At 42.3% G+C, this 16,429-nt stretch overlaps 2 protein-coding genes across 2 annotated transcripts; both read right to left on the bottom strand.

The window, feature by feature from the left end:
- Nucleotides 1-926: 926 nt before the first annotated feature.
- LOC117660231 (olfactory receptor 6C1-like) lies at nt 927-1,880 on the bottom strand. Its single transcript, XM_034408294.3, has one exon. The coding sequence runs from the start codon at nt 1,878-1,880 to the stop codon at nt 927-929; it is 954 nt and encodes a 317-aa protein (XP_034264185.3).
- A 7,507-nt stretch (nt 1,881-9,387) lies between these two features.
- LOC148113734 (olfactory receptor 6C1-like) lies at nt 9,388-10,341 on the bottom strand. The gene has a single exon (XM_087893335.1). It carries the CDS (start codon nt 10,339-10,341, stop codon nt 9,388-9,390), a length of 954 nt encoding a protein of 317 aa, XP_087749461.1.
- Between the last annotated feature and the right edge of the window lie 6,088 nt (nt 10,342-16,429).

Raw genomic sequence — 16,429 nt, 5'->3', positions numbered from 1 at the left:
GAACGTCTATCTTCCTATCACCACATCCTCGCATTCATTATTTAAACTTTGCTTCTGAACCCCAGTACAGCCTACCATTTAATAGCAATTTTTAAAGATGCTTCAATTGGAATTTTTATTAAGGGAAACACATGGGCACACAGATCTTGAGGTGCCTGGATTTCAGGCTATGATCAGCCTCTAGGAAAGGAGAAAGCTTGTTAAATAAAGAGCCAACCTAAAAGTAAGGAGAGGTTTTCTGATACTAAAAACTATTAAGCAGTGGAATAACATGCCTCTCATAGTTGTGGGTGCTCCAACACTAGAAGTTTTCAAAAATAGACTGGACAGCCTTTTGACTGGAAAGGATAACATCTCTTGCCTTGAGCAGAGGGTTGGACTCAAAGATCTCCTAAGTTCCTTCTATCTCTACAATTCTTTGGTCTAAAACATTCAGGTGTTTTAAATAAATTCTCTTTCCTTAACTTTCAACTTTGAAAAATCTCTCTCTACTCTTAAAATTTGGGGGAAAAGAAAGAGATAAAAAAACCCATATGACATTTATGTGTAATTTAACATGAAAACCCCATTTTTCGGAGCCCTTCAATGGATATTCCACAAAATTAGCAGGTTCGGCCATAGAGCTTTTGGCAATAGGAAATGCTATTCCAAAGTACCAAATAACTGTATATTTTTCAGCACTTTGAACAAAAGATCAGATATACTTCAGCTGACTGCTAGCTGCAGTTCAGCAGTTCAAATCTCACTGGCTCAACTCAGCTTTCCATCCTTCCGAGGTTGGTAAAATGAGGACCCAGATTGTTGGAGGCAAGAGGCTGACTCTGTAAACCACTTAGAGAGGGCTGTAAAGCACCGTGAAGCGGTATGTAAGTCTAAGTGCTAGTGCTAATGCTAGTGCTATACCAAGTTCAGAAGGAACTTTGTGTTCAGGTTTTCCTTGGATCTTTAATAAAAACGACAACCTCTCTCAACAGATCTTTCAAGGCTTCCTGAACTTGTTGGTTTCTCAAGCTGTAGATGAAAGGATTGAGCAAAGGAGAAACAATCGTGTTGAGAATGGCCACTATTTTGCCAAACTCCACTTTGCTTGCCTGGGATGGGCTGATATAAAGGAAGATGCAGCTCCCGTAGGTGATGGACACAACAATGAAGTGAGAGGCACAGGTGGAAAAAGCTTTCTTTCTCCCTGTACCAGATGGGATAGTCAAGATGGTTTTAAGTATGTTGATATAGGAAGCCACTGAAATGCTCAAAGTCCCCAGCAAAGAAAACACAGCAGTGACAAACCCAAAAAGTTCAAGAAATCTCGTGTCCCCACATAAGAGTTGGATCAAGGGTGTGTTGTCACAGAAGAAATGGTCCAGGATGTTTGAGTCGCACATTGGAAGCTGTAGGAATATCACAAAGGGACCGATGATGAGGAGGAAGCTTCCGATCCAGCAACAGAAAACCAGCAAGGTGCATAAACTCTTGTGCATGATGGATGGGTAGCGTAAGGGATTACAGATGGCCAGGTATCTATCATAGGACATGACAGCTAAGAGGAAGAACTCTGTGGTACCCAGATGAAAATACATGAAAGATTGTATCAGGCAACCAACGTAGGGAACATTTTTATGGCCCGTCAGCAAATGGGACAAGGTTTGAGGGGTGACAGCCATGGTGAAACCAATTTCCACAATGGAGAAATTCCAAAGGAAAAAATACATCGGAGTCTGTAGACGATGGTCCAGGTTAGTCAGGATAATAATCACAGAATTTCCTGTAATGGTCAATAAGTAGGAAAAGAGAAGGATGATGAAGAGCAGGAGCTGCAGTTTCCGAATGTCCGTGAAACCAAGAAGTATGAACTCACTGATTTGCGATTCATTCCTTTTCATGGTTACGATCAGGAATTTAATAGAAGAAAATAATTATTCCACTTAATATGAATATTCCACTGAATAACTGCACACCTGCCTTGAGAACGCTGCTCTTAGAACAGAAGTTGGATGTGATGCAATTTCTTTAAATTAATAGTGTCCTGAAAATGACTCCTCCATCTCTGGTTACACAAGATAATTTTCCCTATCCAATGGGCTGATAATCTATAACATGGTATAGAAACAAAGTGAAAATAAACCACTTAATGATCTTAGAAGGCATAAAAGGCATCTAACAGCTTTACAAAATTCAGAAAAGAAATGCCAATAATGAAATGCAATATTTCCCATTCAGTTATGAACTAAATTAAATAAATCCACCAAGAAATGTTAATCAGAATTATTTCTACTTCAGCTTCCAACACCTTCAAAATGGGATTTTTATCTTGCACCATTAAAAGGACATGGTTATGTTTCAAATCTTATAGTAAAATCTTATAAAAGACTACATATAATTAATGAAGAATCTAGCACTTTTAATTCTAGACTACACCAGATGTTTTTTTTAATGTACCCATGTAATAGTATTTTTATTACTCATGTAGTAGGGCTGTATTGCTTTTATCCAATCAATCAATCAATCAATCAATCAATCAGAATTGAGCTGGAAGGGACCTTCAGGGTCCTCCAGTCAACTCTCTGCTCAAGCAGGAGACCCTATACCATTTCAGACAACTGTCTTTTCATCTTCTCCTTTTTCTCATCTTCTCATCTTTCTCACTACCTTCTAGTATTGGTATCCGATCATTTATCACTTCTTGTTTATATCTTATAATTTATGATCTATGACTTATCACTTCGTTGCTTGCATGTACACCAAGCGCTTACGCATCAGAGACAAATTCCTTGTGTGTCCCATTACACCTGGCCAATAAACAATATTCCTATTCCTATTTCTAAAAAAAGTTCACGCAATTCATTGGCCTCCTAAGCTAAGAAATCTTTGCCCTTCTGGGAAATTATAACATATACTCACATTTTATCTCTCTTCAGTCTTGGAGTACTAAAATAGAGAAATATGGAACGATAGGGTTCTCAGAATCCATGTGTCCATGTGTTTTTCTTCACCAAACATCAGTTGAAACCTCTATCAACAAGATTGTTAAATGCTAGAGTGTACTGCAGTTCACATGTACAAATGAAAAGGTGAATATGAGTGTGATATGCAGGTAGCAGGTTTGATGCCATCAAAGAAATGCTTTTCTTCCCTGAGAGCTGCAGAAGGCATCCAGGAGAAGCTGAAAAAAAGATGCATTTGCTTTAAGCAATGGAGAGATGCTACATTGATGTCCCTAATGGATTCTGTTTGGCATTCTTAGGAAAGAAATGCAGTCTCTTGAGTTACTTCTCCATTACTATAATCACCTCAAGGCTATAGAATCCAGAGAGAAACTTTTGAGAACTTCCTACCATAGATACCGTGTTTCCCTGAAAATACGACCTACTCTGAAAATAAGTCCTAGCCTGATTTTTGGGGTGGGCCTGATATACGCCCTACCCCAAAAATAAGCCCTAGTGAAGGGGGTGGGTGTGACCAGCACAGGAGACAGCCCTTCCTTTCCCCAGTCACATCACGGCTGCTGGGCCCCTTAACCACAGCCCGTGGATCAGCTGATCCAGCGAGGGCTGGGAGTTCTGTCTCTCCGGCTGCAAGGAGATATTTCCAGTGCACTCTTCCTAGCCCCAGCCCTGCCCACAGTGCCAGGCAACCTTGCAGCTGAGGGCCCCTCTGTTCCGCAGCTCACCTTGTACCTATGGAGCAGGTGGAGAGCACGGTTTGTGCTCCACCAATCCTGAGCTCCAGGATGCCAGTTAGATGCAAGCCTGCCCTTAAACTATGGGGGGAGGGAACTGCTGGGAAGAGGGAAACTGATTCATTGTGCCATCCCGGGACATCAGTTCATCACTCTAAGGCCAGACACCTGGAAAGGAAAGTGCAATGTCTCACCACCTAACCCACCAATGCAAGGACCTTACCAATGTCAGCTTTTGATGTCGTCTCAAATAAAATAAATTGCATTTCCAAACAAATAGTCTTTGATGAAATCTTTCATTTATTTAGCACGACAATCTGTCCCCGATCATGTCATAGCCAACACTGACTTCCTGACCCCAAACCTTCCCTTTCCGTTCCCCAATTCTCTGCGTCTCATTGGCCATCTTCCAAATCACTCTCCCCATATCTACTACTTCAGCTCCCAGGAATGCCCCCCCCTCCCATCTCATCTCCTAGGGGATATTATCTTCAGGGAAAATAAGTAGGTGAAGAGTCAAGCGTCCTCTTGCCAGCTGCCCCCTCTTCTCCTTCTTATGTCAGCACTAGAGTAAATGCAGGTTGAAGTGCTGTCAACCAAAACAAATGTTTTGAATGTAATTGGACAATAGGGAGATAACAGGGGGGACAAACAGGAAAGGGAATGTTAAATAGGGAACCTTAGTATGCATATTTTAGTTCTGCCTTTGCTGTACTGTAACGACTTTAGTAAAAGTATACCTTTCACGCAAATGGAGTGGAGGGTCTTTCTTTTCTAAGAATCTAAGTTGTGGCACATGTGACAATATCCGGATGTCAATTGAATTGGAATATCTGATATTGATATTATTCATTGTCACCCAGATATAACTCAATGTTATTCCACAAATGATGTCATTTCATGCAAAAAACATAAATGATGTCAGATCTGCTTATACACATGCCTAGTCAAAAGCTCTTCACAAATTAAAACATTGATCTGATATTGAAGCCCTGTGTGATGAAGTTAGAAAGAACAATAGACCATCTCAAGCATTGTCGATAATTTCTGTTTAACTTGTCTTTATTTTGGCTTGCGCTTGGGGTCCTTCTGGGGCTTTGTCACCCTATTGAAAACCAAGATGGAAAAACCTTGACACTGGAAGTCCCAAGTGCCCAGAGCCACCCAGTCTTGCTTGGATGAGCCAAAGCCCATTGCACCTTATCCAGACCTCTGGATACTGGGATGGGACATACTGTATATGGTATTACTCAGGTCATCTGGGATAAAGATACAAAGCTGGATAATATCAGCATCACACCAAACTATCAGATTGCTTGATCCAGTGGGCTCTTAAAGAAGTTAAGCAAGAGGGGAGAAAGGACTGAACCTGTTGTGGCCCACCAGCGGCCAGCAGGGCTGGTATCAGACTCGGACAGTGAGGAAGTTGGGGAGGAATATGGGCCAGTCCTAGAGTCTGGGGAAGGCTCTGATGAGTGCTCTGCATTGGAGGCAGAGATGGGGCCAGGGCCATCCGACAGTTATCAGCTACCTTCGGAGTCGGAGATAAGTGAGCTTGAAGAAAAGCTGGAGCCTGTTCCCAATGTGTGCATGCACACAGCTGTCAGGAGAAGGGAACAATTAAGGAACAGGGGTCAACTTGGTAGTAAAGTCACAAGGGGACACTGAATGGTCCCTCCCACAGGGAATAAATAGGAGCAGAAGGGGAGTGGTGATTGCAGGAGACAATTAGTTCGTATTATTAGTGGGAATATTTGCTTATCTGAAAGACTCCTTGCCAAGTATTTCCTTGTACAGTGTTGTGTATGGAAGCTATCAGCCTGGCAACCATCCAAGGACTGATAAGGTCTGTGGTTGCAATTCACCCTTGAAAGACTGTTTTTTTTTTTTTTTAATTTGATTTATATGCCACCCTTCTCTGGAGACTCAGGGCGGCTTACAGTGCGTTAAGCAAAGTTTGCTGGGACTTTGCTGGATGTGAATGCTAGGAATTTACATTAGCCAAATAAAAACGGGTTTTTTTTGGGGGGGACAATGAATCTATTTCATGATTGGGTGAAGCCTAGGTCAGAACAGAACCTTGTGGAACCTTACAAAGTAAGAATTGTAGGCTGGGTCTCTCCTCCCATCAACACCAAATGTTGCCATGAAGTTCAAGGCGACCTTCCAACTTATTTTTAAAAAAAGCTGGAGGTGGTTATACATGGAGAGAGAGAAAGAGCACCTACCCCTAAATCTCCTAGTGCCGTGATGGCGAACCTATGGCACGCGTGCCACAGGTGGCACACGGAGCCATATTAGTGGGCACGCCAGCTCAGCTCTGGGGCACATGTGTGCACCAGGCAGCTGATTTTCGGGCCTTCTGGGCCCACCAGAAGTAGGGAAACAGGCTGTTTCCTGCCTCTGGAGGGCCTAGTGGGGGGTGGGGAAGGCCCGTTTTCTTTCTTACCTGGCTCCAGATCCTCTCTACGGATCTGGGAAGGGTGAAAACAGCCTCCCTCCCTCCCTCCCTCCCTCCTTCCCCCCCCTCTCTCTCCCTCCCTCTCTCCCTCTCTCTCTCTCTCTCTCTCTCTCTCTCTCTCTCTCTCTCTCTCTCACACACACACACACACACACACACACACACACACACACACAGAAGCGGGATACCCTCCTGGACCAGGATCACCACTACCAGTGGTAGTGATGGCAACTCCTCCTCCTCTTATTGCTACTGCATGCTCAGGTGATTAGCTGATACAGATACAGATACAGAGAGAGAGAAAGAGAGAGAGAGAGAGAGACATAGAGAGATTCAGAGAGTGGGGGGAGAGAGCCAATCTCTACCCAGCCAGTCATTAGGGCAGAGAACCAGTTGTTAAAAAACACCAGGAACCACAAAATCCTTTTGACATCTCTCTCTCTCCTCCCTCCCTCTCTCCCACCTCTCTGTATCTCTCTACGTCTCTCTCTTTCTCTCCCCCTCTCTCTGTATCTCTCTTTCTTTGCCCTGGCCACTTCTCCATCCCCCACTGTCGCCCTTACCTTCTCAGGCCAGGCGAGGAGTCACTGGAGGGGAGGGTGAGGGGCGGGGCCAGCCAATGGTGGGATCACCTGACAGGGAGCCATAGCAGAGGGCCCAAAGAGCTGCATGCGGCTCCGGAGCCACAGGTTGCTGACCCCTGGACTAGATGATCTATAAGGTCCCTTCCAACTCTGTTAATCTGTTAATATTTTCCCTTATTTTCTTTGGGGTGATTGATTCCATTACAAACAATAAAAAGACATCTATGCATATAGATAATATCTTAATAATTTGAAAGTGTGATAACTGTTTCCCAGTTACTCTTATCAGAGTAATACGATCTGGCTTGTATTTATGGCTTCTGTTAATCTAAAGTATTTTTTTTTCTATTTAAATTCTTTGCATGCTCCATTAAAATGAGTGGAGGAAGAAACTGCAGGAAAAGAGGCCGTAATGAGAATATAAGTTAACTTAATTTGTGGTGTATGGAGATCCAGTTCTATTTAAAATAAGCACATTGACATTAATGATGCATTAAGTTGTGGTTAACTATTTTTATTGATTTTTGTCTGGAGTGATTCCACATACTGATATTTACTATACAGACACTTCCCATTGATTTCATAGTAAAGACTATATAAAAGGATTGCAGTAAGATTTTGACTTGTAATGATATATGAAATGCAGCTTATTAAGCCATTGCAAGCCCTTCTATCTAATTCTTACTTTCTTTATTAACTATAGTAAAACAAAGTAAACTGAAGGGCCTCTGTGGACCAAAAGTTTCCTATTATAAATTCTTAACTTGTTAATTAATTTTCTGGGGAATAAGAGAAAGAAACAAAGTTATTAAACTTCTTGCTTGACTTTCAGTAACCTTAATTGAGAGCAAAAGGTCAGAAACCCAGGTTTAATTCTCATACAGTGTGGAATAAACCAATTTCTTTTTTTAAAAAATCCCTCTGTTATAAAATACACACAGTTTTTTCTATTTTTATTTTATTTAAAAAAAAAAGTTAAAATACAAAACTCCAAAAAATTTAACAGAAGCAAACAAACAAAAAAACCCACAAAACAAACAAGACATTAATAGGGTGCATTAAGAAACCATTAACACAAAGATGATTAGGGGACTGGAGGCCAAAACATATGAAGAATGGTTGCAGGAACTGGGTATGTGTAGTTTAATGAAAAGAAAGACTAGGGGAGACATGACAGTGTTCCAATATCTCAGGGGCTGCCACAAAGAAGAGGGAGTCAAGCTATTCTTCAAAGCACCTGAGGGTAGGACAAGAAGCAATGGGTGGACTTCTGGTTGACATCGCTGCGATATCAGACACAGGGAACGGGTCTCCGCATTCCCTGTGCTGAATTCTCCCTGTTTGTGGGCTCCGAGAGGAGCCAAGGCTGCCTTGTAGGGGCAGTGAAGCAAAGAGGGGTGCCCTATGAGGTTGCGAAGAGTTGCAGCTCTCCTGTCTGACCCTATTCCCTTTATTTGTCTCAGGCTTGGCCCACAAAAAGCCTCTGCTCTCCTATCCCCTTTATTTCTCTCAAGCTTGGCCTGCAAAAGCCTCTGCTATCCTATCCACTTATCATCCCTCTGGCTTGGCTCATCCAAACTCTCCACTTCTTCCTCCCCCTTTCCCCCCTTTTTTCCATTCCCCAAACAAGCCCTTCCTTCCTTCCCTTGCACTCCCTCTGTCTCCCCCCCTTCCTCCCAAACCCTCTTTTTATTCCCTCCTCCCCCCTGCTACAATACATTTCTGTGAAGGAGTCAGAGAGAACATCTATCTTCCTATCACCACATCCTCGCATTCATTATTTAAACTTTGCTTCTGAACCCCAGTACAGCCTACCATTTAATAGCAATTTTTAAAGATGCTTCAATTGGAATTTTTATTAAGGGAAACACATGGGCACACAGATCTTGAGGTGCCTGGATTTCAGGCTATGATCAGCCTCTAGGAAAGGAGAAAGCTTGTTAAATAAAGAGCCAACCTAAAAGTAAGGAGAGGTTTTCTGATACTAAAAACTATTAAGCAGTGGAATAACATGCCTCTCATAGTTGTGGGTGCTCCAACACTAGAAGTTTTCAAAAATAGACTGGACAGCCTTTTGACTGGAAAGGATAACATCTCTTGCCTTGAGCAGAGGGTTGGACTCAAAGATCTCCTAAGTTCCTTCTATCTCTACAATTCTTTGGTCTAAAACATTCAGGTGTTTTAAATAAATTCTCTTTCCTTAACTTTCAACTTTGAAAAATCTCTCTCTACTCTTAAAATTTGGGGGAAAAGAAAGAGATAAAAAAACCCATATGACATTTATGTGTAATTTAACATGAAAACCCCATTTTTCGGAGCCCTTCAATGGATATTCCACAAAATTAGCAGGTTCGGCCATAGAGCTTTTGGCAATAGGAAATGCTACTCCAAAGTACCAAATAACTGTATATTTTTCAGCACTTTGAACAAAAGATCAGATATACTTCAGCTGACTGCTAGCTGCAGTTCAGCAGTTCAAATCTCACTGGCTCAACTCAGCTTTCCATCCTTCCGAGGTCGGTAAAATGAGGACCCAGATTGTTGGAGGCAAGAGGCTGACTCTGTAAACCACTTAGAGAGGGCTGTAAAGCACCGTGAAGCGGTATGTAAGTCTAAGTGCTAGTGCTAATGCTAGTGCTATACCAAGTTCAGAAGGAACTTTGTGTTCAGGTTTTCCTTGGATCTTTAATAAAAACGACAACCTCTCTCAACAGTTCTTTCAAGGCTTCCTGAACTTGTTGGTTTCTCAAGCTGTAGATGAAAGGATTGAGCAAAGGAGAAACAATCGTGTTGAGAATGGCCACTATTTTGCCAAACTCCACTTTGCTTGCCTGGGATGGGCTGATATAAAGGAAGATGCAGCTCCCGTAGGTGATGGACACAACAATGAAGTGAGAGGCACAGGTGGAAAAAGCTTTCTTTCTCCCTGTACCAGATGGGATAGTCAAGATGGTTTTAAGTATGTTGATATAGGAAGCCACTGAAATGCTCAAAGTCCCCAGCAAAGAAAACACAGCAGTGACAAACCCAAAAAGTTCAAGAAATCTCGTGTCCCCACATAAGAGTTGGATCAAGGGTGTGTTGTCACAGAAGAAATGGTCCAGGATGTTTGAGTCGCACATTGGAAGCTGTAGGAATATCACAAAGGGACCGATGATGAGGAGGAAGCTTCCGATCCAGCAACAGAAAACCAGCAAGGTGCATAAACTCTTGTGCATGATGGATGGGTAGCGTAAGGGATTACAGATGGCCAGGTATCTATCATAGGACATGACAGCTAAGAGGAAGAACTCTGTGGTACCCAGATGAAAATACATGAAAGATTGTATCAGGCAACCAACGTAGGGAACATTTTTATGGCCCGTCAGCAAATGGGACAAGGTTTGAGGGGTGACAGCCATGGTGAAACCAATTTCCACAATGGAGAAATTCCAAAGGAAAAAATACATCGGAGTCTGTAGACGATGGTCCAGGTTAGTCAGGATAATAATCACAGAATTTCCTGTAATGGTCAATAAGTAGGAAAAGAGAAGGATGATGAAGAGCAGGAGCTGCAGTTTCCGAATGTCCGTGAAACCAAGAAGTATGAACTCACTGATTTGCGATTCATTCCTTTTCATGGTTACGATCAGGAATTTAATAGAAGAAAATAATTATTCCACTTAATATGAATATTCCACTGAATAACTGCACACCTGCCTTGAGAACGCTGCTCTTAGAACAGAAGTTGGATGTGATGCAATTTCTTTAAATTAATAGTGTCCTGAAAATGACTCCTCCATCTCTGGTTACACAAGATAATTTTCCCTATCCAATGGGCTGATAATCTATAACATGGTATAGAAACAAAGTGAAAATAAACCACTTAATGATCTTAGAAGGCATAAAAGGCATCTAACAGCTTTACAAAATTCAGAAAAGAAATGCCAATAATGAAATGCAATATTTCCCATTCAGTTATGAACTAAATTAAATAAATCCACCAAGAAATGTTAATCAGAATTATTTCTACTTCAGCTTCCAACACCTTCAAAATGGGATTTTTATCTTGCACCATTAAAAGGACATGGTTATGTTTCAAATCTTATAGTAAAATCTTATAAAAGACTACATATAATTAATGAAGAATCTAGCACTTTTAATTCTAGACTACACCAGATGTTTTTTTTAATGTACCCATGTAATAGTATTTTTATTACTCATGTAGTAGGGCTGTATTGCTTTTATCCAATCAATCAATCAATCAATCAATCAATCAGAATTGAGCTGGAAGGGACCTTCAGGGTCCTCCAGTCAACTCTCTGCTCAAGCAGGAGACCCTATACCATTTCAGACAACTGTCTTTTCATCTTCTCCTTTTTCTCATCTTCTCATCTTTCTCACTACCTTCTAGTATTGGTATCCGATCATTTATCACTTCTTGTTTATATCTTATAATTTATGATCTATGACTTATCACTTCGTTGCTTGCATGTACACCAAGCGCTTACGCATCAGAGACAAATTCCTTGTGTGTCCCATTACACCTGGCCAATAAACAATATTCCTATTCCTATTTCTAAAAAAAGTTCACGCAATTCATTGGCCTCCTAAGCTAAGAAATCTTTGCCCTTCTGGGAAATTATAACATATACTCACATTTTATCTCTCTTCAGTCTTGGAGTACTAAAATAGAGAAATATGGAACGATAGGGTTCTCAGAATCCATGTGTCCATGTGTTTTTCTTCACCAAACATCAGTTAAAACCTCTATCAACAAGATTGTTAAATGCTAGAGTGTACTGCAGTTCACATGTACAAATGAAAAGGTGAATATGAGTGTGATATGCAGGTAGCAGGTTTGATGCCATCAAAGAAATGCTTTTCTTCCCTGAGAGCTGCAGAAGGCATCCAGGAGAAGCTGAAAAAAAGATGCATTTGCTTTAAGCAATGGAGAGATGCTACATTGATGTCCCTAATGGATTCTGTTTGGCATTCTTAGGAAAGAAATGCAGTCTCTTGAGTTACTTCTCCACTACTATAATCACCTCAAGGCTATAGAATCCAGAGAGAAACTTTTGAGAACTTCCTACCATAGATACCGTGTTTCCCTGAAAATACGACCTACTCTGAAAATAAGTCCTAGCCTGATTTTTGGGGTGGGCCTGATATACGCCCTACCCCAAAAATAAGCCCTAGTGAAGGGGGTGGGTGTGACCAGCACAGGAGACAGCCCTTCCTTTCCCCAGTCACATCACGGCTGCTGGGCCCCTTAACCACAGCCCGTGGATCAGCTGATCCAGCGAGGGCTGGGAGTTCTGTCTCTCCGGCTGCAAGGAGATATTTCCAGTGCACTCTTCCTAGCCCCAGCCCTGCCCACAGTGCCAGGCAACCTTGCAGCTGAGGGCCCCTCTGTTCGGCAGCTCACCTTGTACCTATGGAGCAGGTGGAGAGCACGGTTTGTGCTCCACCAATCCTGAGCTCCAGGATGCCAGTTAGATGCAAGCCTGCCCTTAAACTATGGGGGGAGGGAACTGCTGGGAAGAGGGAAACTGATTCATTGTGCCATCCCGGGACATCAGTTCATCACTCTAAGGCCAGACACCTGGAAAGGAAAGTGCAATGTCTCACCACCTAACCCACCAATGCAAGGACCTTACCAATGTCAGCTTTTGATGTCGTCTCAAATAAAATAAATTGCATTTCCAAACAAATAGTCTTTGATGAAATCTTTCATTTATTTAGCACGACAATCTGTCCCCGATCATGTCATAGCCAACACTGACTTCCTGACCCCAAACCTTCCCTTTCCGTTCCCCAATTCTCTGCGTCTCATTGGCCATCTTCCAAATCACTCTCCCCATATCTACTACTTCAGCTCCCAGGAATGCCCCCCCCTCCCATCTCATCTCCTAGGGGATATTATCTTCAGGGAAAATAAGTAGGTGAAGAGTCAAGCGTCCTCTTGCCAGCTGCCCCCTCTTCTCCTTCTTATGTCAGCACTAGAGTAAATGCAGGTTGAAGTGCTGTCAACCAAAACAAATGTTTTGAATGTAATTGGACAATAGGGAGATAACAGGGGGGACAAACAGGAAAGGGAATGTTAAATAGGGAACCTTAGTATGCATATTTTAGTTCTGCCTTTGCTGTACTGTAACGACTTTAGTAAAAGTATACCTTTCACGCAAATGGAGTGGAGGGTCTTTCTTTTCTAAGAATCTAAGTTGTGGCACATGTGACAATATCCGGATGTCAATTGAATTGGAATATCTGATATTGATATTATTCATTGTCACCCAGATATAACTCAATGTTATTCCACAAATGATGTCATTTCATGCAAAAAACATAAATGATGTCAGATCTGCTTATACACATGCCTAGTCAAAAGCTCTTCACAAATTAAAACATTGATCTGATATTGAAGCCCTGTGTGATGAAGTTAGAAAGAACAATAGACCATCTCAAGCATTGTCGATAATTTCTGTTTAACTTGTCTTTATTTTGGCTTGCGCTTGGGGTCCTTCTGGGGCTTTGTCACCCTATTGAAAACCAAGATGGAAAAACCTTGACACTGGAAGTCCCAAGTGCCCAGAGCCACCCAGTCTTGCTTGGATGAGCCAAAGCCCATTGCACCTTATCCAGACCTCTGGATACTGGGATGGGACATACTGTATATGGTATTACTCAGGTCATCTGGGATAAAGATACAAAGCTGGATAATATCAGCATCACACCAAACTATCAGATTGCTTGATCCAGTGGGCTCTTAAAGAAGTTAAGCAAGAGGGGAGAAAGGACTGAACCTGTTGTGGCCCACCAGCGGCCAGCAGGGCTGGTATCAGACTCGGACAGTGAGGAAGTTGGGGAGGAATATGGGCCAGTCCTAGAGTCTGGGGAAGGCTCTGATGAGTGCTCTGCATTGGAGGCAGAGATGGGGCCAGGGCCATCCGACAGTTATCAGCTACCTTCGGAGTCGGAGATAAGTGAGCTTGAAGAAAAGCTGGAGCCTGTTCCCAATGTGTGCATGCACACAGCTGTCAGGAGAAGGGAACAATTAAGGAACAGGGGTCAACTTGGTAGTAAAGTCACAAGGGGACACTGAATGGTCCCTCCCACAGGGAATAAATAGGAGCAGAAGGGGAGTGGTGATTGCAGGAGACAATTAGTTCGTATTATTAGTGGGAATATTTGCTTATCTGAAAGACTCCTTGCCAAGTATTTCCTTGTACAGTGTTGTGTATGGAAGCTATCAGCCTGGCAACCATCCAAGGACTGATAAGGTCTGTGGTTGCAATTCACCCTTGAAAGACTGTTTTTTTTTTTTTTTAATTTGATTTATATGCCACCCTTCTCTGGAGACTCAGGGCGGCTTACAGTGCGTTAAGCAAAGTTTGCTGGGACTTTGCTGGATGTGAATGCTAGGAATTTACATTAGCCAAATAAAAACGGGTTTTTTTGGGGGGGGACAATGAATCTATTTCATGATTGGGTGAAGCCTAGGTCAGAACAGAACCTTGTGGAACCTTACAAAGTAAGAATTGTAGGCTGGGTCTCTCCTCCCATCAACACCAAATGTTGCCATGAAGTTCAAGGCGACCTTCCAACTTATTTTTAAAAAAAGCTGGAGGTGGTTATACATGGAGAGAGAGAAAGAGCACCTACCCCTAAATCTCCTAGTGCCGTGATGGCGAACCTATGGCACGCGTGCCACAGGTGGCACACGGAGCCATATTAGTGGGCACGCCAGCTCAGCTCTGGGGCACATGTGTGCACCAGGCAGCTGATTTTCGGGCCTTCTGGGCCCACCAGAAGTAGGGAAACAGGCTGTTTCCTGCCTCTGGAGGGCCTAGTGGGGGGTGGGGAAGGCCCGTTTTCTTTCTTACCTGGCTCCAGATCCTCTCTACGGATCTGGGAAGGGTGAAAACAGCCTCCCTCCCTCCCTCCCTCCCTCCTTCCCCCCCCCCTCTCTCTCCCTCCCTCTCTCCCTCTCTCTCTCTCTCTCTCTCTCACACACACACACACACACACACACACACACACACACACACACACACAGAAGCGGGATACCCTCCTGGACCAGGATCACCACTACCAGTGGTAGTGATGGCAACTCCTCCTCCTCTTATTGCTACTGCATGCTCAGGTGATTAGCTGATACAGATACAGATACAGAGAGAGAGAAAGAGAGAGAGAGAGAGAGACATAGAGAGATTCAGAGAGTGGGGGGAGAGAGCCAATCTCTACCCAGCCAGTCATTAGGGCAGAGAACCAGTTGTTAAAAAACACCAGGAACCACAAAATCCTTTTGACATCTCTCTCTCTCCTCCCTCCCTCTCTCCCACCTCTCTGTATCTCTCTACGTCTCTCTCTTTCTCTCCCCCTCTCTCTGTATCTCTCTTTCTTTGCCCTGGCCACTTCTCCATCCCCCACTGTCGCCCTTACCTTCTCAGGCCAGGCGAGGAGTCACTGGAGGGGAGGGTGAGGGGCGGGGCCAGCCAATGGTGGGATCACCTGACAGGGAGCCATAGCAGAGGGCCCAAAGAGCTGCATGCGGCTCCGGAGCCACAGGTTGCTGACCCCTGGACTAGATGATCTATAAGGTCCCTTCCAACTCTGTTAATCTGTTAATATTTTCCCTTATTTTCTTTGGGGTGATTGATTCCATTACAAACAATAAAAAGACATCTATGCATATAGATAATATCTTAATAATTTGAAAGTGTGATAACTGTTTCCCAGTTACTCTTATCAGAGTAATACGATCTGGCTTGTATTTATGGCTTCTGTTAATCTAAAGTATTTTTTTTTCTATTTAAATTCTTTGCATGCTCCATTAAAATAAGTGGAGGAAGAAACTGCAGGAAAAGAGGCCGTAATGAGAATATAAGTTAACTTAATTTGTGGTGTATGGAGATCCAGTTCTATTTAAAATAAGCACATTGACATTAATGATGCATTAAGTTGTGGTTAACTATTTTTATTGATTTTTGTCTGGAGTGATTCCACATACTGATATTTACTATACAGACACTTCCCATTGATTTCATAGTAAAGACTATATAAAAGGATTGCAGTAAGATTTTGACTTGTAATGATATATGAAATGCAGCTTATTAAGCCATTGCAAGCCCTTCTATCTAATTCTTACTTTCTTTATTAACTATAGTAAAACAAAGTAAACTGAAGGGCCTCTGTGGACCAAAAGTTTCCTATTATAAATTCTTAACTTGTTAATTAATTTTCTGGGGAATAAGAGAAAGAAACAAAGTTATTAAACTTCTTGCTTGACTTTCAGTAACCTTAATTGAGAGCAAAAGGTCAGAAACCCAGGTTTAATTCTCATACAGTGTGGAATAAACCAATTTCTTTTTTTAAAAAATCCCTCTGTTATAAAATACACACAGTTTTTTCTATTTTTATTTTATTTAAAAAAAAAAGTTAAAATACAAAACTCCAAAAAATTTAACAGAAGCAAACAAACAAAAAAACCCACAAAACAAACAAGACATTAATAGGGTGCATTAAGAAACCATTAACACAAAGATGATTAGGGGACTGGAGGCCAAAACATATGAAGAATGGTTGCAGGAACTGGGTATGTGTAGTTTAATGAAAAGAAAGACTAGGGGAGACATGACAGTGTTCCAATATCTCAGGGGCTGCCACAAAGAAGAGGGAGTCAAGCTATTCTTCAAAGCACCTGAGGGTAGGACAAGAAGCAATGGG

Source organism: Pantherophis guttatus, chromosome 4 (assembly GCF_059756535.1).
Source record: "Pantherophis guttatus breed Tessera chromosome 4, ASM5975653v1, whole genome shotgun sequence".
Taxonomy (NCBI): Eukaryota; Metazoa; Chordata; class Lepidosauria; order Squamata; family Colubridae; genus Pantherophis; species Pantherophis guttatus.
Note: the sequence above shows the minus strand (reverse complement) of the source record. Positions and strands in the feature narration are given on the sequence as shown.